The sequence below is a fragment of the Tiliqua scincoides genome, chromosome 1, assembly GCF_035046505.1.
Source record: "Tiliqua scincoides isolate rTilSci1 chromosome 1, rTilSci1.hap2, whole genome shotgun sequence".
Lineage (NCBI taxonomy): Eukaryota > Metazoa > Chordata > Lepidosauria > Squamata > Scincidae > Tiliqua > Tiliqua scincoides.
In genome coordinates this window covers 225,220,936-225,245,486 of record NC_089821.1, presented here as the reverse complement: position 1 = coordinate 225,245,486, position 24,551 = coordinate 225,220,936, and the positions used below count along the sequence as shown (strand labels likewise).

The 24,551-nt window shown below is 42.4% G+C and overlaps 1 protein-coding gene across 1 annotated transcript in view; it reads right to left on the bottom strand.

Moving 5' to 3' along the window:
* The window catches only part of SMOC2 (SPARC related modular calcium binding 2), a 105,769-nt gene that overhangs the window by 40,862 nt on the left and 40,356 nt on the right, over positions 1–24,551 (bottom strand). Inside the window, exons 8-9 of the mRNA XM_066622995.1 lie at positions 10,837–11,026; positions 2,889–2,971 (exon numbers count right to left, since the gene is read on the bottom strand). Coding sequence (XP_066479092.1) covers positions 2,889–2,971; positions 10,837–11,026 — 273 coding nt within the window. The remainder of the gene's footprint in view (positions 1–2,888; positions 2,972–10,836; positions 11,027–24,551) is intronic.

The following is a 24,551-nucleotide window of genomic DNA, read 5'->3' as shown; positions in this document are numbered from 1 at the left end:
CACACCCGTATGGGTCACAGTGAAAATAACATTTCTCATTATATTTATGCAATTATTTCAAAATTCAGACAAATCCAAAATCCAGACACCTTCCCATTCCAAGTAGTCTGGATAAGGGATACTCAAATTGTACTCGCATTTTGGATTAACTAAAATAATGGGCTCTCTCTCTCTCTCTCTCTCTCTCTCTCTCTCTCTCTCTCTCTCTCTCTCTCTCTGTGTGTGTGTGTGTGTGTGTGTGTGTGTTCATCAGTCTGTGGGATAATATAAACCTTCCCCCTTCCCATCTTCTCTGGAGTCATCCTCTCTCCGTAAAGCCTGCAGCTCCACTGCCATTTCTTGTAAAGCGACCAGCAAAGAACCTCTCAGCTTTCAACATTCTCCCCAATGGCCACTTTGACAAGAAGCATTAGTGGAGCTATAAGCTCTGCAGGAAGAGGTAAACCCTTCCATCCCTATCCTTGTGTCATATTCTGTCCAAGCAGCAGGCTGAAGGTAGTGGCAGGTTGGTGCAGGGGTAGGGGGCACCTTCCTCAGGCTCAGCTGTCCACCTCAGACTTAACTCTTCTCTTGGGTTCTCCACCTCTGCCCAGACTGCCTTAGATTTCTTCTTCCACCTATACTTTCCCAATCTTGGGATTGAGTGCTTAAGGGCAATTGAGAGGGAATGACCAAGAACCACAAGGCCATAGATCATATAACACTGCATTTCATATATATATATATATATATATATATATATATATATATATATATATATATGCTCTTGTGCAAGATGTTCAGATTAACAGCAGAGTCAGCAACACTGATGTTCCGGGGGACGGGACGGGACATTAAGTGTTCCATGAGCCTAAATGCCTGCGGCCCCTCTCCCTCAACTGCAGAGCCAGTTTCGGCAATCAAAGCAACTTGGAGGAGGCACTTCTACTTAACTCTTGCTGCTCCAAATAGCTCTGCAGATAACAGGGAGGGGCCACTTTGCACAGGTGTTCAGGCACATGAAACACTTATCGTTTTGCCCCCCTCCCAGGAACACCCATGGTCAGCAAAAACATCCATATATGTTACTGCTGTGGAATTACATGGAGAGAAGATGCAGCTTTGTATAGTCATTTAGCCATTTGTCATTAATCCCAGTGAATGAGAGTTACAATGATATGCTTCATTTTGTGACACCTGTTGCACTTTCATATTACAAATGTCGTCCATTGCGGTTAAGAACACCACACACCTCAGTAATTTGCATTCTCCTTACCAGCAGAAATTATTCTAAGGATATTATCAAAATGATTTTGCTGTTCTTAAAGTAAGTTCTGTTCATTTACGTGGACTTATTCTGAAAAAGAGAGGTTTCAAGTTGGCCTGTGGATATTACAATTTGATAATATTCAGAGAGAAAGACCTGGAGTTTGCATATTTCTGGTAAAGGAGATTTTTCATAAAATTGTAGAATTAGAGCAAGAATTAGGGAGGAGAGAAAGATTTTTCAAAACATTATGTGAGTGCAAGACCTACAGACATATTCAAAGTTCGCACGGGTACAACAGTGAGGGTAGCGGCCTTTGGCTGCTGCAAAAGTTGCTTCATGTGAAGTGACCTCTTTGACGCAACATAGTCTGGAATAAATTATTTCATACTTGTGGTTTTCGTCAGTAAACTGAATAAACTCTGGAAGCGGAGGCTGAGGAAATTAATCAGGATTTTGTCATGTCTTATCATTTGCATGGGGGACACTTCAAAGTGTTTCTGTCTAAAAGGAACAATGTCCACGCTTACAGTTTTATCAAAGGTTGCATTTAAATAGAGTGCACAAACACAATGAAACTAGTGGGCCTGCGGCCTTACAATAACATCAAAACCAAAGGGCTTGCAAGTCAGAGGTTTCTTAAGGGTAAGCAGAAATCCATGTTCTGTTCACCACTTCACAGCAATTATGAGCTCATGTTGCAACAGCGGTTAGATTAGAATAAACGTAGAGCAAGTATTGAAGGGAAGATTTTTGTTAAAGCCTTGTCTTTCTAAAGTTCTGAATCTAAACCCAAAAGAAAGAACAAGGTAGGAACAGACAGCTTGGGAAATTTTTGTTAACAATGCCTTTGTCAAAAAAATGTTTCAGAACATCTCATATCATTACTATTGCCTTCATAGAGAAATGTATACAATGAAGTATTGGGATGGGTGTGGGGAAGTGTGAAATTTGGCAGCTTCTCATGCCAGGTTATTAGAGTCCATATTTAAATGATTAAGATAACACTGGATCTGAGAATAGTACTTACTCTTATGAAGGTCAGTCCAAGATCTGTTCAACATTTAAATTATGTTTAACTCACACAAGGTTTTAAATGGATATAAGAAATGGAGAGGGCTGAATTGCTCGATCGAGTATGAACCCTGTGCATATGGGGGCCAGCCTGTACAAAGAGTTTTTCTACTTCTTCTGAAGCAAACCAATTTTGTTTGGCATAAAAACTATATAATGCAGTTTCTCTGCTTAAAAAGAGCAGATTATACATATACGTTTTAAAAAGAGTATCTCTATGTATTGTATTCTAACATAGTTTTTGTGTGTATTGACCTCTTCGGGAATGACTGATGTAGATGTTGTCTTAAAAAAACTGCAGTAAAATTCCAATTATGTTTTGTTGTTATTAACACAGCAAATTTTCTTCCAGTTTCCATAACAGTAGAATCAAATGCCTCCAGACTAAATGCCATTGCAGGTTCCCTTACACTCCCCTCAACTAGCAATGCAGCTCTAGACGTGTTCAAATTGAAAATCAACAGAGCAATGGAGCCCTTTTGCTGTGGGTTCCTAGAGAATGAAGTTTCTCCCCAGGTTAATTCAGTGAATAAACATGCTAGCTAAACACCATTTATTATACACTGACCTTGAAGCTGGCGCCCTTTGAACAAATCTTTTGTTTTGCTTGGATGAGCTCTGGCACTGTTATCACACTTTGGTTGTTCATATCTGAAGAGAGAACAGGGAGAAGAAAAGACAACAAGGTGAAGTCAATTTAATTTGGAAAACCTGCCATATCCAAAGCTATGTAGTCACAATGAACTTCTGCACAGGACTTGTACATATGCTTTTGCTAAAATCATAGCCATACGTGTAGACTTATGCCAAATAAAACTAGAAATGTATTAATTACACCTCATGCCATTCTCTGAGATAAGCATTGCTGAGCCTTTTCAGAAATTTATTTTCAGTAATGGGTTTGGAAAAGGCCTGGGCTTGATTTCACAACATGCCAAGCAGTTTTCTGTCAATCACTGTAGCTTGAGAATCCTTAGCAAACTGTTTCAGCCAATGCTGTAAAGCAGTGGTTCTCAAACTTTTTAGCATCGGGACCCACTTTTTAGAATGACAGTCTGTTGGGAACAACAGGAAGTGACATCATAGCCGGAAGTCACATCATCAAGCAAGAAAATTTTTTAACACCACCCTGTATTGGAATCTCCATAGATCTGTCAAGGAGGTAGGGTGTGGTGTCAGCAGTGGCCCCTTTAAGGGTAAGGCCTGGGCATCCAGCAGTGTGTGCTGCACAGCTGCAGCCACTTGAAGGCAATAGGGCCCTCAGGGATATAAGGAGCACCTGAGGCAGGAAGGGTTTGTGGGCAGCAGGAGGAGGAGGAAAGCTTGAGGAAGGACAGACTGGATTAATGGACTGAGGAACTGATGACTAATGGACTGATGTGTGAATGGACTTTGGAAGCTGCTGGAGACACTAAGACTGGTGTTTGGCTGCTGTGCCCAATACCTGCTGAGGACCAAGGGGCTGCAGTAGTGGTGGTGGTGGGAGGCTGCTGGTAGGAAGGAGGACCTCTGTAGGTTAAACAGGTGAGCTACCCTGGTGGTGGGGTCCAGCAGTACTGCAGGGCAGAACCAGGGTCATTTTTGAGGAAAGAAGGGGAGTTAATTAGCTTAAAGTGGACATAATTCTCCAGGCAGAGCTTGGCCTTGGAATCTGGCAAAACACACCCCATACAGCAAAATCAAATTAAGTAAATTGTAAGTTTACAGTAAGTGCAGGTTTAAAAGTTTATTTAAAATTGAGAAGAACTCTCCTAACCCTTCCCAGCAGTTGCTGATCTGTTTGAAAAAAAAATCACCAAACATTCCAAAGGCTGCAATTCTATCCACAATAAGCCTCTTTGACTATCATAGTTAAAAACATATACATAGTAGCCTGTTAAAAGTACAGATCTGTAACATTTCCCCATCTTGTTTGTCATCTTGTCATCTCACAGTCAGTCATTGCATGGTAGTGTCAAGCTGAATATACTAAAAATAAAATACACAGTGAAATGATGGGAATCCATCTGAAATTGGCTCGTGGCCCACCTAGTGGCCCACAGTTTGAGAAATGCTGCCATAAAACATAATAACATCTAGAACAGTGTTTCTCAACCAGTGGTACTTGGGGTGGTGTCTGGTGGTACTTGCAGGACCCCTGGACACCTGCAGCCCAGCAGCAAGACCAGGAATGTGACACAGCAAACAGCCGTAGAAGGTTTGGCTCAGTGGGCAGTGCTCCAAAGCATGCTCTTCTGCACATGAAAATCCCTCCAGTCCACCCTGAGCCTCTTACTGGTGCCTGTCATGTCAAATCTGGCCTCCCAACTCAGAAGTAATTGGCGATGATGAATGTGTGGACCATGTGAAGTGGTACAGTGGAGAAACATTGAGAAACACTGGTCTAGAATAAATATTTGTCAGTGTATTTTCCCATATAACACATGAGACAAAGGGATCTGGTATGAATTAGGGCCATGTTTTTGGATTAGAGAAAACATACAGTCACAGTACAAGCCTATGCATGTCTACTCAGAAGTTCCACTGTGTTCAATGGTGCTTACTCTCAGGAAAGTGAATATAGAATTTCAGCCTCAATCAATAACTGCAGCGGATCCTGCCTAGTTCACTCCAACCCCCTAAGTGCAGGCACCTACCCTGGAGAAGACAGCTAACCTGCCAAGACCTCCTTGAGTGAAACCACCCGCCAAACCCAGTGTCATGGCACCTCCAGCTTCTTCACTGCCGACCTGCTGAAAGTGGGTTAAGAAAGCTGAATTATTATACCTATCCCAAGCCAAACAACCTTGAAGGTAGACATTGCAATTCAAGCCCATGAGGTCACCAGCCTGCATTCCTGAGCCTGTCATCTCTTGAGATCAGACTCTTGTTTGGCCCAAACTGCAACCAATCTCAAATTATGTCAATGGGCAGTGGGGTTCACATGCTCATAAGGAACAAGAATGGAGGAAGCTGTGCTGAAAACCAGTACTCTAAGAACCTCCCCCAAGGCCCAGAAGCCAATTGATTTGTCTGTCCTTGACATGCGCTAGGAAAAACTTGGCAAAGAGGAGGGAGAACCCTACTCTAGATAAAGGAGTGGCATTTCCAGTATCTAGCACAGTGATTTTCAACCTTTTTCATCTCATGGCACACTGACAAGGTGCTAGAATTGCCAAGGCACACCATCAGTATTTTGACAATTGACACAGCACACCATGCTGCTGGTTGGGGGCTCAAATCCCCCAATGGCCATACTAATAAATGACCCTCCCCAAACTCCTGAGGCACACCTGTGGACCATCCATGGCACACCAATGTGCCACGGCACAGTGGTTGAAAATGGCTGAGTACTATGGATAGCATCTAGACCGGGGTGGCCAACCTTCCAGCTTTAGGGCTCCTGAACCTCTAGCAATTGTGTAGAAGGGGGATTTTCAGCAGGTGTCGTTTGTCATCTCACAGTCAACAGAGCCATGGCAACAGAATGGGATGCAGCATGAGAGGGTTAGAGAGCAAATATAAGCAGAAGCTGGGAGGAGAACTACTAGCAGAGCTGCACTCTACTAGTGATTCATCTCTTAACTTTGGTATATTACCCTCTCTGCATCCTCCTGTTCAACATCTTGTGATGTTGCTAAGAGTTCTACAGGCTGACACTGGGAATTAGATTTTCAGGGGGAGGGCTTGGGATTTTTGGTAAGGAGGAGGTGATGCAGAACTCATGGCTTAGACTTGTTCTGCACCTTGTCCGCTCTAGATGCTATCCAATATGGAAGATACTGGAAGATGTTTCTTCGGAACTGTCTTCTGCTTAAGGCAAGCGAAACATGCCCAGTTGCTTCATTGTTTTCAGCAAGTGCCTTTTCAGATTCAAGACTTGAAAGCAAATCCTGTATTAAATTATAAGGTATCTCAGGGGGTTGGCCACAATGGCTACTGCTCTGGAATTTATTTTCATTTATTAGGTTACCTATCTGTAAATCATACAGACCATACCAACTTTCAAGTCCTGTATCTTTACAGGCCTGAATGATCATGAAAAGCTGTGCCAGATATCCAGAATGTGGAATTCTAGCATTAAGATTCATCACAACATTTCACTTGTGTTAGTCACAGATAAAAGCTGGTAAAGATTGCTCCAAGAATCTTGCACAGTTTTTTTCCCCATGATTCTGTGTTATGCACTTTCATCACTTGTAAAGCTCATGAAATCTCAAGAAACTCACAGGCAATAAAATAAATGGGATTTTAATCCAGTTATTGGCTGCAATGTGAGTATCAGCGTTATAGCTGATCCACTTGTAGAGGTATACTTCCCCTTTGCAAATGTCAGTACAAGACATAAGGTTTACAGAGAGACTGACATGTGCTTTAACCCTTAACTGATTACTAATTTATTGGGAGAAATGATTACAAGTAGCTAGGAGCAACTTAATTCCTCCTGGGAGCAAGATCACTGCAAATCTTGTTAAACCACTTCCCTCAAATACATGGTGAATGCAGGGGGAAATTTCTCAGCTCAAGGCTCAATCCTATGGGCCAGCTGCATTGCCGGGACTCACATCCTGGTGATGTATTGTGCTTTATGGTTGTTATGAAAGGCAACATGTCACAGAATACAGATGGGCCACCAACAGAAGCAGTGAAAAACTGTGTGCCAACAGGCCCAGGAAAATCATGACACCAAAAAGTCAGTGTGGGGGGTGGGGACGTGTGGGTGATGGGCAGAATGGGGCAGGGAAGGGGAAGAACAGGGCAGAGATTGCGGTGGGTGGGGGCAAAGCTGGGAAGGAATGGTATAGGTGGCCACAGCACCACTGATAACCTATCCCCATTCCTGGCATTGATCAACCTTCCTGGGACCACTTGGACTTGCACCAGCAAAATCACTGGCGCAAATCTGAGTGGACTCATTTGGACAGTGGAGAAATACCCCTGGGCAAAGTAACAAATATTCCCTTACTTGGAGGAGACCACCTGGACCAGCCTGCCCCCCTTTCACAGGCTGATGTTGTGGATACCTCCCAGATCATATGACAAGCTGCCTTGTCATTATCATAATGAATCATGTCATTGTTCCACCTAGTGCAGTACTACCAACTCCAACTGACAGGCATTCTCCAAAGCACAGGACTTTCTCAACCATGTTCTTTGAGATTCAGATCATAGTACTGTGTCAAGGATGAGAGCTTTCCTCCAGTCCAAAAGAATGTGTCCTTCTTTAATAAACTAGGGTTTACTCCAAGATTTTTTCCTGGAAACTGAGTATATCCATAGTGAAAAATAATTGAAGTGGCCACTTATGCTTTACATTTCACATGTTATATATGCATGTTATATATGAGTAGCATGCAGAGGCCATCTGAGATCTCAACAAGTTGCAGTTGCTATCACTTGCTTACCACACAGCTCAAGTGTCTTTCATCACACCACTGCTGCTGTTGCATGTAAAATATGGCAATCTGCAGCTGCAACAAATATACATTAATGTATAATTGTGGTGGTGTACAGAGCAACCCAATTCTGCAGACAACGGCTACGCACAACTGCTGGATGAACAATGTGACAACAGAGTTCCAGGCAGCAGATAACTAGATGAGTGTCCCAGCGAAATCAACAGCAAATAAAACAAATAGGAAAAAGCACAATGAAAGGAATGAATACTATACAAAATAATAATAATAATAATAATTATTATTATTCAAATAAATGGAAACTAAAATTTGACAAAACAAACCAAAACTTTAAAAATGAACATGAAATGAAATGAAAAAGAAAAAAAAGTAAACATACCTATTTTCTACTTAGCAATTTATTGGGTAGGATAGTCAGCTGCTATCCACACACATTAAAACAAAATACTCCTTTTAAACTATTGGAACACATCTTAAGAGTGTTTAGATCAGGGGTGCTCAATAGGTGGATTGCGATCTACCGGTAGATCGCGAGGCAAAATGAGTAGATCGCGGAGCCCTGTCTCTCCAAACTGTTAATATGTCAGTTTCGTCTAGTGACTAGATGAAACTGACATATTTAGCTGACACTAAACTGACACTGAAACTGACACTTTAGCTGCTCTTCAGGCATGCAGCAACAAAACTGATGAAACTGACTAGACTCCAGCAGGGGCTCCATACATTAAAGGGGGTGTCTGTCAGACGCTTCCTTCCCCCCTGGTAGATCTCCGGGCCTTGCTGGGTTTCAAAGTAGCTCTCGAACCAAAAAAGTGTGAGCACCCCTGGTTTAGATGCTATGTCAGTCATGAAAACCATGAATGACTAGAATGAAATAGATAGTCCCTGGCCCCCAATGCAGAATTTATCTTCACGTCGTCCATGGGGAGCTAACATTTCTGGAATTGGCCACTAGCCCATCAGATGCAGGTTACTCCATGAAGGTGCAATGCAATTTCATGCCCAGGTAAGTAAATGACCTGTGAGCGAAAGAGACGCCTTTAGGGAAAGAGGCACAGAAGCTGTTTTGATGGCAAGCTTTGGATGGAGCAGATAGTGACTGCTGATTCATGACCTCTTTTAACCAGCCAAGTAAAGAATGAAAGAGAAATCCCTGACTGGGTGTGCTAATGTAGCATCTGGCAACTGGCCTGATCCCAGATTAATCTGATACCCCACTCTGCATTCTTCTCCCCCACCCCACCTCCTTTTCCTAGCATTCCACGCTCATACTTTCTGTTCTTTTGACCAAGGCTGCATTTATTACGGATTCTACTCTATAACATAGCAAACCTCTTTGTTCTATACTGCTTAGCACAAAGTTGGTCAAGAAATGTTAGCCAGTTGGAGACTAAAGTAAGGGTTTTGTTTATTCATTATATTTCTACCCCACATTTTCTCAGAGGAGCTGAAAGTGGCTTACATTTGTTTCCCAGGTTGTATCCCATTCTGGCATTGTTAGGAACCAGACCTCCTTAGATTCAGCAGTTGAACTGTATTGTGTTATTCAGACCATCTTCTGGACCCATTACTTAGTCTTTTTGTGATTAGAAGAAGCAGGGGGCTGAAGCAGCAGCAGCAAGAGTACAAATTGTTACAATTAAGGCTGCGATCCTTACCAAGGAGTAAGCCCCAGTGAACTCAATGAGATTTACTAGACATGCAGAGGACTGTGCTGTTAGGCAATAACCAGGAGAGTAGAAATGTCTTTCCAAACAGGAAAGTGAATAAGAAGACCATTATTCAGATGAGAGTTCAAATGCTATAGAAAAGTGCTTATGGGATATGTTGAGAGCATGTTGAGAGCATATGTTGAAAGAAGGCTGTTCTGGAAAAATGTAAATGGCAAGTGTCAGGAAGGTAACCTGTCTCAAGTCATTCACAGCCAGACTGGCTTCCTAAAACTTATTCTGTGCAAATGTTGTTTTGTATGGGAAAAAAAAAAAAAGAACAATCCCAACAATCTGTGCTTGCATCAAGCTAAACATACTGACTTGGCTTTTGGTGAGCTTCCATACAAGCATTCGTAAAGGAGCCAAGCCCCAAATTGTTTCCTTTGGAAAGTGATACCTTCGTGCATCTGCTGAACATGGCTCACAGCTCTTTACCATGTTTCTGGCTCAGCTGAAATTCATGAACTTACTATTAGCAACATGTTAAAAATCCTTTTTTTTCCTTCTTTCTACTGGTTCCAGGCTTGTTGCTTCATTCTGATCATGTGAAAAATGGACTGGAGGATCTGTTTCTGAGAATGGAAATCTTTCCAAAATTGCATTTTTTCCCCCTGACATATTTACTGCAAGCAGCTTCTCATTATATACCACCTTTTCATATCCAGTGTGCTTTACAACCATGTTTGTATTTACATTAACCCAGTGAGATTTATGAAAGTTATTCTCACTTTAAGGTGGGGAGCTGTGGTTGAGAGATGGTGACTTGTGCAAGCCATAAACAGAACCCAGGAGTTTGGTGAGAGTCAGTACCCATGCCAAACTACAAGCTTCTATCCCTATAGTTCACTGATCTGACGTTATTACAGGCACTGGTAAGGGCTGCTATTATTACATTGCAGGTGTCCCCCAGTATCCACAGAGGATATGTTCCTTCCCTCCCTGCCCATGAATAACAGAAATGGTGGATAAGGGGGAACTCTATTTCCATGCCCCTTCACACCCCCTGTGCCCATTCCCTTTGTTTATGTTGATTATATCGCCCTGAAGTTATAAGGTGTCTTGCTTGAACAAATGCTATATGTAAAAGCTTATAGCAAGATGAGTAGACAAGTAGCTGCAGTCTAAAAGGGAGATTAAAAGTGAATGTTAACTTCCTGCTTCCTGTTCGCAGCTGCTCTAACACTGAACTATATCCTGCCCCCCCATAATGTTTAATCCATCAATGTTTAATTGATTCTTGAAGGCTTCTAAACAAGCCTCTCTCACAGCAAGAGATTCTATAACGCAACCACTATGAAAAAGTCCTGTCCCTCGTGCCTACCAGTAAACCACACTTCATATAGTGGTGGGATATGTAGCAAGGAATGGTTTCACACATCAAGGACCACCTTCCACCAAATTCTCTTACCTTGTTGATGTACCAGGAATGGGACGTCCTGTGTCTACAAGGACACACCAGCAATATCCTGTGGAAGGATGGCACTGCACTGGCTTGTAAAGGCCACCATTGGCACACTCTGGAATGAAGACATTGTCTTTTTGGGGTTGTTTAGCTTCTTCTAATGCAGACTGAAGCTCCTGGTCGCATGATGCTGCTGCTGGGAAGAAAGATCAACAAATCACCTATGGACTAATCAGCTGATTGGTAGACTAGTCAGAGGCAAATGGAGCTTCAAGGTATAATAACATATCATCTTTTTTGCAACAGTCGGAAAGCACCTAACACCACGAAAATGCTTGTTCTGGCAGTGCTTGGTGCCAATAGGATCAGGCCTTCATATTATGAATCACCACAAATTGGGCCAGGTTCTTATCAAATATCCATAAATGCTGAGATCAGCTACACAGAGATTGTCAGGCTCTCTTTTCCCAAACAGTGGCAAGATCTAGGCCAACTCCACAGTTTCCTATGGGAAGAGAGTAGTGCAGATATTGCAGCCTGAGACACAGTCATTCACAGGGTCATTCTTGGAACGAAGGGGTGGCATGGCTGCCAGCTGGTACCTGCAAAGAGGAAAACTTCTGCATCACTGGCACTTCAACAGATGCCAGCAACAAAAAGGAATGTGGAATGGAGGAATGGAGTTTTGGAGGACCCTTTCACTTGTAAGTTTGCCCTGGATTTGGGCCAAACATTCTCATCCTAACAGAAATGTATAGGCTGAGCAACTGGCAAGCAAAAATCTGTTGCAATCTGTTGAAATGTAGAAATCTAGCTTTCAGGGAGAATGGATCTAACACAGCCTTCTCCCTGACATGCTAGTTTTCTATACGCAAGGGATTTTTTTTTTTTTTATGGGAGAGCATTTCATCATGTGAGCCCCAACTACAGCCTCAAGCTGCATACCCAAGACATTGGTTTACTAGCTCTTTGCTGTTTCTGGGAACTCGGACTTACCGGCATATCTTTCTTTCACTTTAATATGCTAAGTATCCATGTGCTTAAAGGTTAATACACTCTGCAGTAACTAGTTGCTAAATCTGCAGTAGATTGAAAAGGCATCTGCACAGTTCTTGAACATTTCCGGCCAAACATTTCCTTTCAGTTGTCCAAACCCCAATGATGCACCGATGCCAAGCATAATCAGAACTAAGTAATACACTTGCTATTTCTCATTCCCTTTCTCTCATGAATGTAAGGGGTCATGAATGGACAAGTAGAAAAGGCAGCTTTTCAGAGCCCAAAAGCTATTATTAAGCATTGTCATACAATGCACCTTCTCCACAAAATCCCAGGAACAAAATACCAGTGAATAACAAACAAACAAATAACAGCAAAATGGCACATCCTAACTACCCTAAAGGAAGATACTTTGACAATGTCTGGCTTCCTTTTTAAAAAAAAAATCCCAAATGGTACTTCTTAGGAGGAAGTGAAAGTCAAATTCAGGATGCCAACTGCAGCAGGGAGAAAGCTAACCCCCTTGTGTAGGCATGTTCCAGGGGGAAATGGTGAGAGATGCCATGTCATGTGGGTTAATGGTGGGGGATCACAATTGCTGTGTTGCATTTTTATCAGCTGCTATTGCTGTGCAATACCATGCACACTGTAGCATAGCAGTGGCCTTCTTAACTGACCACATACATTTCAGTTCCAGCCTGTAGCAGGATGTATACTTTCCTACCCATGCTTATTATTATATATCAAAACATGGGAAGCAGAGAACCAAGAGCTTCCATTTGTTTTTGCTTGCAGAGATTGCCTAATGTACAGCTGATCCTCCAAGGTTTAGCACTCTTGGAGTTTGGGTGCATTCTTGTGGTCTCCCAGAATGCTCATGACTCCAGCATACCTTCATTTACATACACGTTCCTGCTCTGTTGAATAAAAGGAGCCATTTCTTACAGATGTTATCATTTAGTCCTGTGGTTTCCTATGGTGCTGTTTCTAAGGGTTGATCTTTTGGGAATGCATTGTGAACAAACAATAAGCTAGAAACAAAATGCTCCAAACCAATGTTTACTTCTAGTTAATCAAAACGGCAATCACAACGATACATATCTCTATATTTATCTTCAGCACAGTTTTGCATTAGGCAAAATAAAAATGTTTGCACAAGTAAAATCCTTCTACTCGGTGCCATCAGAAATTTTCCCTTTCATTCATAGTCATGGAAGGTAAATTATCTTTGACTAGAATCACACACTCTGTTCCACAGCTTTGGCAATATCAATAGCCCTACTTTTGTTTTCATTTTTATACATCTCTGCTACCCTTAATCTCAGAAAGAAATTAAAACTGAAAAGCTTGAAAGAAAAGTTGTTGATTATGTTACTTCCAGCCATGACATCACTTCCGGTGGGTCCTGACAGATTATCATTCTAAAAAGTGGGTCCCGGTGCTAAATGTGTGAGAACCACTGGACTATTCTATACCTTTAAATCTGATAGAACTTGTTCCTATGAATGATCTGACTCATTCGAGGAGTCCATTTTTAGTTTCTGGACTTGGCTCTAGATTAGAATATGTGAAATTTCACTACAAAATGCCTGAATACATGCAGAGAGTCTTCCTCACCAGAGAGCAACTCTAACCAATCTCCCCATTTCCATGAAAGAAAACAACAAAAAGTCTTTGGCACTTTAAAGGCTAACCAATATTCATTAAATAAATATTTGTCATATTTCTTATATTCTGTACAAGCATGTCCGGATATCCGGAACCCCTCCCCCATGGTTAAGCGAAAGCATGGATACCATGGAATGACTCCCATCCTCCAGAGGCAAGCTCGGAGGGGGCAAGGGCAGGAGGCCCCGAGGACCTGATCTGCGGATAAGTGAATCAGTGGGTATTGGATTCGTGAGTATGCCTCTCCCCCCGTTGCTAAAGTGCTGTGAGACTGTTTTTGCTTCAACAAACTGACATGACTGTTCTCTGGAATATGTCATTCCTGTGATCAAGAGTCCAATCTTCACCTTACCACCATCAGGCAGTGAGGCTCTTGTGACAGCACTGACTTCCATAAAGCAGTCAGCACCTGTTACAAAAGATATTCCAACAGTGTGTGAGTTAGCCTGCCGCCAGGAGAGCTAGTGGGAAGGCCTGCACCTTCCAGTCCCTGCCATCACCAACATCCTTGCTTGCTGCAGCAGATGAGATGACAGGAGAGGTGGGAGGGGTGGCAGGAGGATGGAATGGAAGCAGTGAGGGGGCAAAACTAGGCAGACAGGGGGCATAATGGATTGGGGAGGCCGCAGGAGGGGAGAATCCGTCACGGATGGCCAGCGCCAGATCTTATCCCTTCTGGCAGCAGCCTTCATGTCCATTATCTCTCCTAGGACTTGCGCTGGCAAACTTGCTGGCACAGGTTTGAAGAGACCCATTGCAGGTTGGGAGGTTTATGCAGAGGTTTATGCAGGGGTAAGGGGATTTAAAATCTCCTTTCCTCAGTAAAGCCTTCTGCCCCCCCCCCCAATCGAATGCAGCGTTTGCCAGTTTTGCATTGCTGTGATGGTGGGGAATAAGATTGGGCTGCTATGCTGTTAGGAGGTATTTTCTAGTTCCAGTCAATGTGCATATTGAAGCCAGGCTGAAGCCATGGCTGCTTGTTCTTCCAGCAAGAAGTGTGATAGAGTCCAAATTATTCACACATCTACTACAGTCATATAAGATCCCATGAAATGTTCTGAGCAGGAAAGGGTCTCAAGAGGCAAAGGCAGGGTAATAAAAAACTGTATGCTTTTTTTTTTTTATAAAGTAAAATAAAAGTGAATTCATTGCAATTGCAGAGAAATCACCACCTTTTGCAAGGAAATTGTGTTTTTTCAGTTCAGTATCTTTTTCGAGTCACATTGCAGGTAAAAATATTTAACCTTTGTGCATTTTCCATGTGCCTCCTTGAAAAGGTGCCTCTGCCAGACAAATTCCTAGAGAACATTTGTTTGAAAATAACATTATCCAAATGTAGGCCCCAATACAGATTTAAGCACTGACAGAGTGAACCTGCTTACTGAGATGTGCCACAACTCATAGCTGCTGAAGCTGGACGTTTGTTTATTAAAAGAGCATGAAAATCACTCTATATTGATTGGGATGCCTTTTAACACAAAACAGGGCTAGCAGCAAACCTTTTTATCTAGTAAGAGAAAGTCGTTCCCTTATTAAAGATAGCACAAGAAGCGTTGAAAGCTGCATTGTCCAGACAAAAAGTATGACTGAAGAATCCAGCGCCATGTGCATGCCCATATCTGATAAGCATAAGCGTAGTCCAAAAAGACAGAAAAAAATACATTGATTAAACAGAGAGTTTTAAAGCATTCTGTAGGAAACAGTGCCTGGCTGTCCTCCCCCAAGTGTCTGAAACTTGTGCAAATCTCTCTTTCTAAGTGTATATTAGCCTGAGAATAAAGTCAATTTAATGCAAATATTTGAACTTCCACTTGACCATCTTACTTGGTCATTCTGTCCTATTCTATAATTGACCTTGATTTATGATTGCAAGCAGAGATGGGCGCACTGACTTGAGCGTGCCCAGAATCAGCTCAAAAATGATCCAAGATCTTCTTCCTCCCCCCCCCCCAAGGTGGAAAGAATTTGGATCACTTTAATCCCACCTGGGGGGGGGTTACTTGTGAAAAGTAGGAAAAAATAGAATGAAGGAGTAAATCAATCAATCATGGAGCCACTCCAAGCCAAGAATTATTTTTATTTTCAAGGCCTCAGAGAAAGTCTCCTTCCCTTCCTGCGAACTCTCCACGTTCTCCTGAGCTTTGCAGTGGCGGCGGCAGAGGCAGCAGCAGAAGCGTGCCTGTGGCGAAGGCATTTTTCACAGCCCCACCCCAATTTTGGCATGGCGCAGCAGACAGCAGAGCATCTGCCATGCTGACTGGATCTAAGAAAATGTAGACTGTTCCTTCCTGTTCACTCCCTCCCATTCACGTTGCCACAAAAATGCTGTTGCCGCTCTTTTTGGAGAAGCTTTTCTAAACGCTAAGAATTATTTTCTGAAGTTGGGGCTGGAAAAATCATCCAACTATTACAAGGCGTAAAAATTTGACCTCAGAAGTCCCAAGAACCTCAACGGTAGTAAGTACTACAGTACTACCACCTCTCGGCACTGTTGATGTTTCTGGCACAGTCTAATATGTTTCCAGATGTCTTGAGCAACCTTAATTCTAGGCTATAGCTAACTCTTCTATCTGGTTTTCACAACGGCCTTCTAAACAGCTGTTTTAGACTTCTAAAATTTTTGTACCTGCACATTATGTTTTTGAGTATCAAACATACCAGTTTGACAGATCTCAAGACCAAAAATGGAGATCTTGTCTTGCTTAAATTTAGATGTAAAATCCAAAATGAATTCTTTTGCTCTTGACACAGGGCCTCCTAGGATCTAATACAGAGTTTTGCTTTGGCTTACTGTCAATCAATCATAGCCTTACTTTACACTACTTAAGATCTGGAACGATTCAGTAAATTGATCTGGAAGGTGGTCACCTTTGAACCAATTGCTGGTCAGCTATAGAATTACTGGGTGGCAAGGCTGTCATGTTTCATCCTTCATAACCCATGTTTAAAATGGGAATATGAATGATGCACCACACAGGGTTAAAATGAGGGAGAATACGGCCACTTTGCATTTCTATTCAAGGTTACAGCTTAAGCTTGCTTCATTCAAATATTTTGGTTTCTCTGAAATGGTGACTTTCAAGTTTTCTGTGTGGTGTCTGCCCTATCCAAACAAATGCAGTATGGCGTGGTACAATCAGAGTACCTTATCGTGTCAAAAGCAAGTTGTGAATTATTTCTCCATGGCTATAGCTATCTGTGCATGTGTTACAAACAGTATTTATGCTCAAAAGAACTACTTCATCTGGTAGCTTTTTTTCTCTTTGTCTACCCATTCCTGTAGAACTGAGGAATATTGTTGAATCTACTAGAAGGTGCTGAGGATCACGTCTTCTGAGTCACTATGTTCCCTCCAGAGGACAGAGCCATGCTAGAAGTAATGGTGGTGGTCCAGAACACTAAACAATGTGGATGGTGAGCTCAAGTCTTAAAACAAGACTCCTCTGAGACACCGTGGCTTCCATTTGTTCCACCAGAAACACATTTTCAGCCTTTTGTTCAAGGTCATCGACAGACCCATCTTATTTTGAAAGGATAAGTCTGAGCACTGCTGCCCTTGCCCTGGCCGTCTCTGCGCAGGGATTAGTCTATACAGAATGCACAGAACAGTCTTTCCTGGAGAAGCTGAGAAATTAATAAAAGCTGAAAGCTCAGTGGAAATGGGTGGATGGTTCTGGCAGTTCTGGGTCCAGAAACATGGATGAGCCAGGAAAGCAGAAGAGCCAATAAGAATACCATAGGATTATTTTCTTACAGCTCCAGCAATTTTTTAATATACTTGCATGAAGTTTACTTTTCATATGTTTATAGTCAGCTCCAGTGGTTCAGCTTTTATTTTGGCTCCTGCAGCATAGGCAGGCCCATGGCTTGGCTCTGTCATCAGGCTCTGAGCAAAACAAGGGGAAAGTGAATGAAAAACACATCTCACCCCACCTTCGCCTTTAGCCATGATGGAAAAGAGAAACATTCTCCTACACTGTGGGTAATGTTTCATATTGTCTATTGGTATGATCTCTCACATCCTGCTCAAGGAAGAAAGGCCTCTGTGCTACTGGTGACTTTGGCCTGAATTCTCAGATGATACATACCAATACAAATACTGTGAAAGGAACAGATCTCCACGATGAGCAAATATGACATGCAACATGTTGGATTGATTATGTTATTGAGAGGTGCTGGTGAAGTTCACCCAAGCCAAACTTGGGAACGAATTGGGGGACTCACTAAAGCTGCCTTGGAGGAAAGCCAACTGGTTGTGAAAAGGAGCTAGACCAGAGAAATAAACTTAGCCTGAATCAGGCCGTTCGTCCATTTGGATCAGTATTGTTTACAATGACTGCCTGCAGCTATCCAGGGTTTCAGATAAGGGTCTTTTTCATGGACTATCTGGAGATGCCAGAAACTGAACCTATTGTTCAGTATACACCACCATAGAGCTACAGTCCTCTTAATGCAGAGTTCATGCTTCACTCTCTTATGAAGCTGCCTTGTATCAAGTCAGACCAGTTAGACCAAACATTGTCGACCTGCAGCTCTTCTGACCTACTGGCTATCAAATTCTTAAGTCCATTACAGCCCAATCCTAACCCATGCTGGAACAGGCAGGCCAGTTGGCCTGTCCTGTATCCAGCTCAGGGCTGGGGTAGCTATGGCGCAAGTCGGAGTAAGGTGAATGAACACCCCTTACCCTGTATCACACTGCAGTCAGGCCTATGCAGCTATTGCACCAGTGAAATCGCTGAAGCAAATCTGAGGGGCCTAGGTTGAGCTGCCCTGGTCGGATAAAGGGGTGCTGGAGTTCAGTCACACCCCTCTCTCTACCAGCCTGCCCACCAGCCCTCCCTCTTTCTTCACCTTCTTTCTTCCCTCCCCCTGCCTTCCCAAATCTCCCGCGCCAGCTTCCCTAGGGTGACGCAATCTTGCCTCTTTTCGGCAGCATGGAGGCTGGATTCAGCCTCCTTGGGCTGGTGCACATCTTTGTGCTGGCCCAGCCAACTCCGGAAGAGGTGCTATGTCTTATGGTAAGTTTGCAACAGTTCTAGGCCGGTGCAAGGGGCTTGTGCTGGCATTGTCACAGCACTCAAGACTGTACTCTCAGTCTGTTTAACTCAGGGCAGTCTACAATGACTGGTTGTGGCTCTCCAGGGTTTCAGACCAGAGATTTCAACTGCCTTTCCTGAAGATGTTAGGAACTGGACCTGGGATATACAAAGCAGGTGCCCTACCACTGACCTGAAGCCTATTCCCTAACTTCTATACACTCGAATTGACTGGCAATCAATTATGTTTAAAAGCTGCTCATAGTCTGCCTGTAGCTATTCCTAATTATGGATGACAAAGGCAGTAGCTCTTTACATTGGTGATATCAGAATACTGGCATCATTTAAATTACAAGATACTTCTCTGTTGACACTTCATCCAAATACAATCAAGCAAAAAAAAAAAAATCAGGGGTGGGGGGAGCCCCCAAAATTCTATGATATAAAATAAAAAAGGATAACTGTTAGCCTGAATGCAAATGTAAGCCAAATGCTTACAACCCAGTCTCTGATATGATTTTTTAAACTGACTTAGAAAGAACACAGTCATTTTTCCATGTCTCACTAACCACAAAAACAACTTATATTTTACCAATGGAAAACACCCTAGATAAATAAGCACTAAGTGATCCATTGTGTGTGGAGAGAATGGCATGTATCACAAAAAAACACTGCAGTGTTTTCCTAAGCAATTTTGGTGATAGAAGTTCACATATGCTAGTTTAATATATGTACTAAAATAAAAATTCAAAATACATTGTATATTATGGTCCTCACCTTGCCTTGCCCTTTAATTTCACGAATTTAGCTTGAAACCCTTTGTGACAAGGAGAGAAAATCCAAAAGCCTATTTTGGCAGGGTGGTTCAAATAAAACAGATTCTAAATGTTTAAAAGTTCTTCAGACAAGCAGTGTTGCAAGAAACAGTGGTGCTGGCATTCAGTCACCTAATAAGGCAATATTTTTTATTACAGTTTACATGAACACCGGCCTTATGGCCTGCTTGGCCATTTCTTTTTATTTATTTTTTTTTTGTTATTTGAGCTGATGGAAGGTTGCCTCATCACTTGAAAGGAAGATGGTGCTTGAGGACTCTGGGAGATCAGGAAAGTCTGCATTTTAATATGGATAGTTTAGGAAAGAATGATTAATCCCAAACCTGACAATTATAGTATATTTTAGCGGTAACAGCAAACACATTAATCAGACATAAGAGCAGCTGCCCACAGCTAGGTATAACCTGGACCTTTTGGAAAACAACTTGACAAGGACCCTCCTGGAAATGATTAACCATTTACTGCAATATATGGCAGCATCAAAGGCCATTTCACACTAGAACACCTGGTTTGCCACTGTATGCACTCACCAGGAAGCCACAGCCAAATTCTAGTTCTTTCACAAGCTCATCTATGTTAGGGCCAGCCCAAGACTTCCTGATGCTTGAGGTGTCATCCCAAATGCTGCTGCTGATATCCTAGCCCCTGCTCCTCCCACTCTAGCTTGCCTCCCCTCGACATTTCCTCTTCCTTTCTTCTTCCTTGCCCAATTCAAGGATGGAAGGAGATGGAAGAGCAGTTGAGGCAAGGAGGCAGAGATGGGCACCCCTCTACACACCAATCCCCTACCAGAGGGGATGGCTTCAACTGGCCTCACGGATAGGCCGGCCCTGATCTATGTTATATCTGTGACTGGAAACATATACAGGTGTGCACCACTTACAATGGGGATACGTTCTCCTATTCCTGTTGTTATGTGATTAGGTCATTAAGTGAACATTCAGTCCAATTTATTGCCTTTGTTGTGTAAACAGACATTCCCTGCCAGTCACAAGCTGGCTGTACAAGCTACTGGAGATAGATTGCCACTTCTTTGCATTAAGAGCCTCTCTGTTGCATCAACAGGCACTGTTGCAGGCTATGGAAGATATGATTGCCTCATTAAGAGCATCATTACTGTGCTCTGACCATTGTCATATATGTGATCTGTTGTTAAGCAAATAGTTGTTAAGCGGCACATGCCTGTATTTGTCATATTCACATTAAACATCTTTATTTAAAAGAAAAATGTCTTGGTAAAGCATAATATGTGAAATGGCCTTTAGACTTTTGCTTTTACTGTTCACTTTCTCTAGTTGTGTAAAGGACATATATCCACAAATACGGTTTCAGTCCAGAGAAAGATTGTTCAAAAGAGAGCTAGTTTTCAAAGGCAATCAATAGTGCAAACTGCTCCAGAATAATTAAAGTAACAGTCTTTAGATTGAGCCCAATGGATTTGCACTAACACAACCAGGTGCCAACCATTCACAACTTTTCCCTCTGCATTTAAACACATTTAACTTTTATATAATTGCAAGATTTCTCTCCTGCCTTTCCATTTATATCAGATTAATATTTTGGTTTACAATGAGATTACAACAAACACAACAGTGAACCAAATTAAAACAGGAATAAGCCAGCAGCACAGAATAAGGCCAGCACACCATAAGAAGAGCTAAAGGCCATTGCTAGTAATTAAAAGCTTGGAAAATATGTCTTAGTTGGGTTCTTAAATCATAACAATAGCACCAGGCAAAATACCCAAGAAGGAGTTTTAAAACTGGAGTACAGTAATGGCTCCAATAGCCACCCACCTAGCTTCTGATTTGCAAGTGTTGATCCATAGATCATGGAGGGGGAGACCACATATGAATATTTATATGGATATGAATCAATATTCATATGGATATGAATTAGCACACAGTGAGCTATCTAAGGAGAATAGTGGGGTGCCAATAAAGCCAGCATTGTTCTTTCTTTCTCCAAGTTCAAGCATAAATTGCAGATCACAATCATTATGCTTTGCTTGCAAGAGAACAGTCAAGCCATGGATGGTATAAAGTTACAGCTACATAAACAGCACCATCCTATGCATGTCTCCTCAGAGGTAAGGCTCAAGGAGCTTAATGAGACTTAAAGCCCAATTCTAAACAACTTTCCAGATCCAGATCCAGCCATACCAATGAGGCATGCCCTGCATTCTGTGGTGGAGAGGCAGTCACAGAGGCCTCCGCAAGGTAAGAGAAAGTTTGTTCCCTCACCTCGAGGCTGCAGCGTGGCTGCATCAGCATGGAAAGCTAGTTGGGATAGGGCTGTTACACCTAGGTACGTGCATATATTGCAGTCTAAGATTGCAATCTTGTCCTCCAGCATCTTCCCCCATGCAGCTGCACTGACAGATAACAAGCTGCATGCAATAGTGGGGGGAAGGAAACAGATGGCCTGGAAGAGGTAAGTAAAATTTTGTTAGTTACCTCCCAGTATGCCTCCTGATCATCAGTAAGTCTTCATGGATCCACACCAGCTACTTTGCTAGCCTAAGTCCTAGGAGAGCCAGGCAGCATGTCAGGCAAGAAAAAATAGGAATAGCAACCTGGAGCATGCTGCTGCTTCTGCCAGGATCCACCCCTCCAGCCCCCAACCACTCCTGCCCTCCCTGCCTCAAACCTTCCCCAAACTGCCCACAAACCCCCCCACAGCACCTCACCTGTTCTGGGTCTGTGTGTGGGAAGTGCAAACAGCCTCTGGCCATTTCTGCCAACAGCTCTGATGCACATAATAGTGACATGACAGTTGCAGGGGCATATCTTCCCTCGGGCAACACAGGGCAACTGCCCTGGGTGCCTACTGAATGGGGGCCCCAGCCCATGTGCTCCAGTTGCTTCTCCAGTCAGGAAGCAATTGGAGTGCATGTGCCCTCTCAGCGGCTGGTTTGGCAAAATCATCCAACCAGCTGCTGAGAGTGTGCAGAGAACCCCAAAAATGACATAATGATGTAGCATGGAATAATGATGTCACAGCTTTACTGCTCTGGGCACCAAAAGCCCTGAGTACACCTCTGGATAGTTGTGCTTCTTTTAAAGGACTTAGGGTCAAATCCAATCCAATTTTCCAGTGCTGGTGCAGCTGTATCAACTGGGCATGTGCAGCATCTTGCAGTAAGGGGGCAGACATGGAAGCCTCCTCCAGGTAAAGGAATGCTTGTTCCCTTTCCTTGGGACTGCACCAGCACTGGAAAGTTGGATAGGATTGGGATCTTATAACAGCAGATCTCTGGATCCACTACCATAGGCCCTCTATAGGATTGGGCTGTAAGTACACAAGGTTCTGAAAACTATTCTAGCATTACTGGGAATAGTTCTCAAAAAATGCAAACAAAGCAGACTAGAACAGTGGCTATCACATTTCTTACCCTCTGGGAACTCTTTCCAAGCTGACTTTCCCATTCAGGAACTCCTACATGACTGCCCAGGAATGAATGCAAAAGAAAGCTTGCTAATGGTGGATCTTGCCTTTCAGGCAGCTTATTCACCATTACCCTCATAGAGAAAAGTTTTGTAAGCTTCTAAAGAACCCTAGGTTTCTTCAGAAGACAGTGTGAAACCTACTGAGATACAGCAAAAATGACATGTGCCATATATGTTGCAATGAAAATCCTTTCCCATATGCTGGATTCAAAAAGGGTAATACTATAGGTTGGAAATCTCCTCCCATTACAGTGCACTGTATTGTTTACCAGTTAAAATAAGGAAAGCTTCTATTACTTACTACAGTACATTACTATCTACTAGGAATTCTTAACCATCTAGGTTCAGAAGGTCACTGTGAGACCCTCATATTCATATGTGTCCAACCTATCACATGACTGCTTTGAGATTAAGAAATTTAACATAACAGTTGTCCTTGGAATGCTGTTACTGGTACAGGGGGAAAAAACAAACAGAATGGAGCAGCCTCATAAAATATGTACTGTTCCCTTTAAGTCTCTTTGGTGGTAGCTTGCTTTATTAAACTATTTATTTTGAGGCCATAAACAAAGGGATGTGTGATTACTTTAAGGGGCATCATTCATCCCTGCTGACTTTCAAACAAACAAGAGCCAGTCATTCAACAAGGGACTATGGCCACTGCTGTTTTCTTTTTTCTTACCACATATGCACACAGAAGGTTTTACACAGTACAAAGGAAGACTAAACCAGATGATACACAGACTTTTGCGATTATGGTCCGTGTAGCTCTTTAGAATTACAAAAACATAAATGCTGACCCCTGTCACACCAGCTGCATGTAGTTTGACCCTTATTCACACAATTAATATACTGGAGGGAATGACAGTATCCTGTTTTACTAGCAATCTGTTTAGATGTACCTGTATGGATTTCATGCTGACATTTAGGAGTGCTTTCTTGTAAGTGTCCCAGATGGGATGTGCAATCCTATACATGCTTACTGAGGAGTAAGCTCTATTTAACACAGTGTGCAGCAGCTCCAGCAATGCAGAGTCAGCAGAATTTCCTTCTGTGAACAGAATGAGAGTAGCACTTATGCAATGGGTCTTTGTGTGAGCAGAACCGATGCTTGCATGAGAGGAACTCTCTTTTCATTCAAAGAAAAAACTTCTTACAATGGTGTGCTGCTGTGCCAGAAATCTAAATGCTGCCCAGCAGGACTTACTTTCAAATAAACATACGCATGATTGTGCTATTAGATCTTAAACACAGTTAATGAAAAGTAAATCCTATAGATCTCAATAGGACAACTCAATTGTTTTACTTCAGAGTAAACATGCCTGGATTATATTGAACATTATTTTTCACTAATTTCTTTGGATATTATTACATCTTTATATGATTATGTGTTTGTATACTTGTGCCATTCATTTATTTCTACTAAAATGTATTTTCTCTAAATTGCATCAGAACTCTTTCCTAGGGGTTCAGTCTGCTGTTTTGTGGAGGGTCAGAGGAGCCTACCAATGACAATTAAAAACATCTCATTCTGGAGTTGCAGAAAAGTCTTATAATGTAATGAAAAGTAGTTCACTGAAGATCACTATCTTTTGGCATTAAATTAACATATTCTATAAAAGAAAATTACCAACCTTGCAAAAAATGCAGGCAAATGTTTCCACTGTGGGGGTTCCATAAAATAGTGGAACATCCTGAACACAAACGGTATCACTTGGACGTTAAACAGA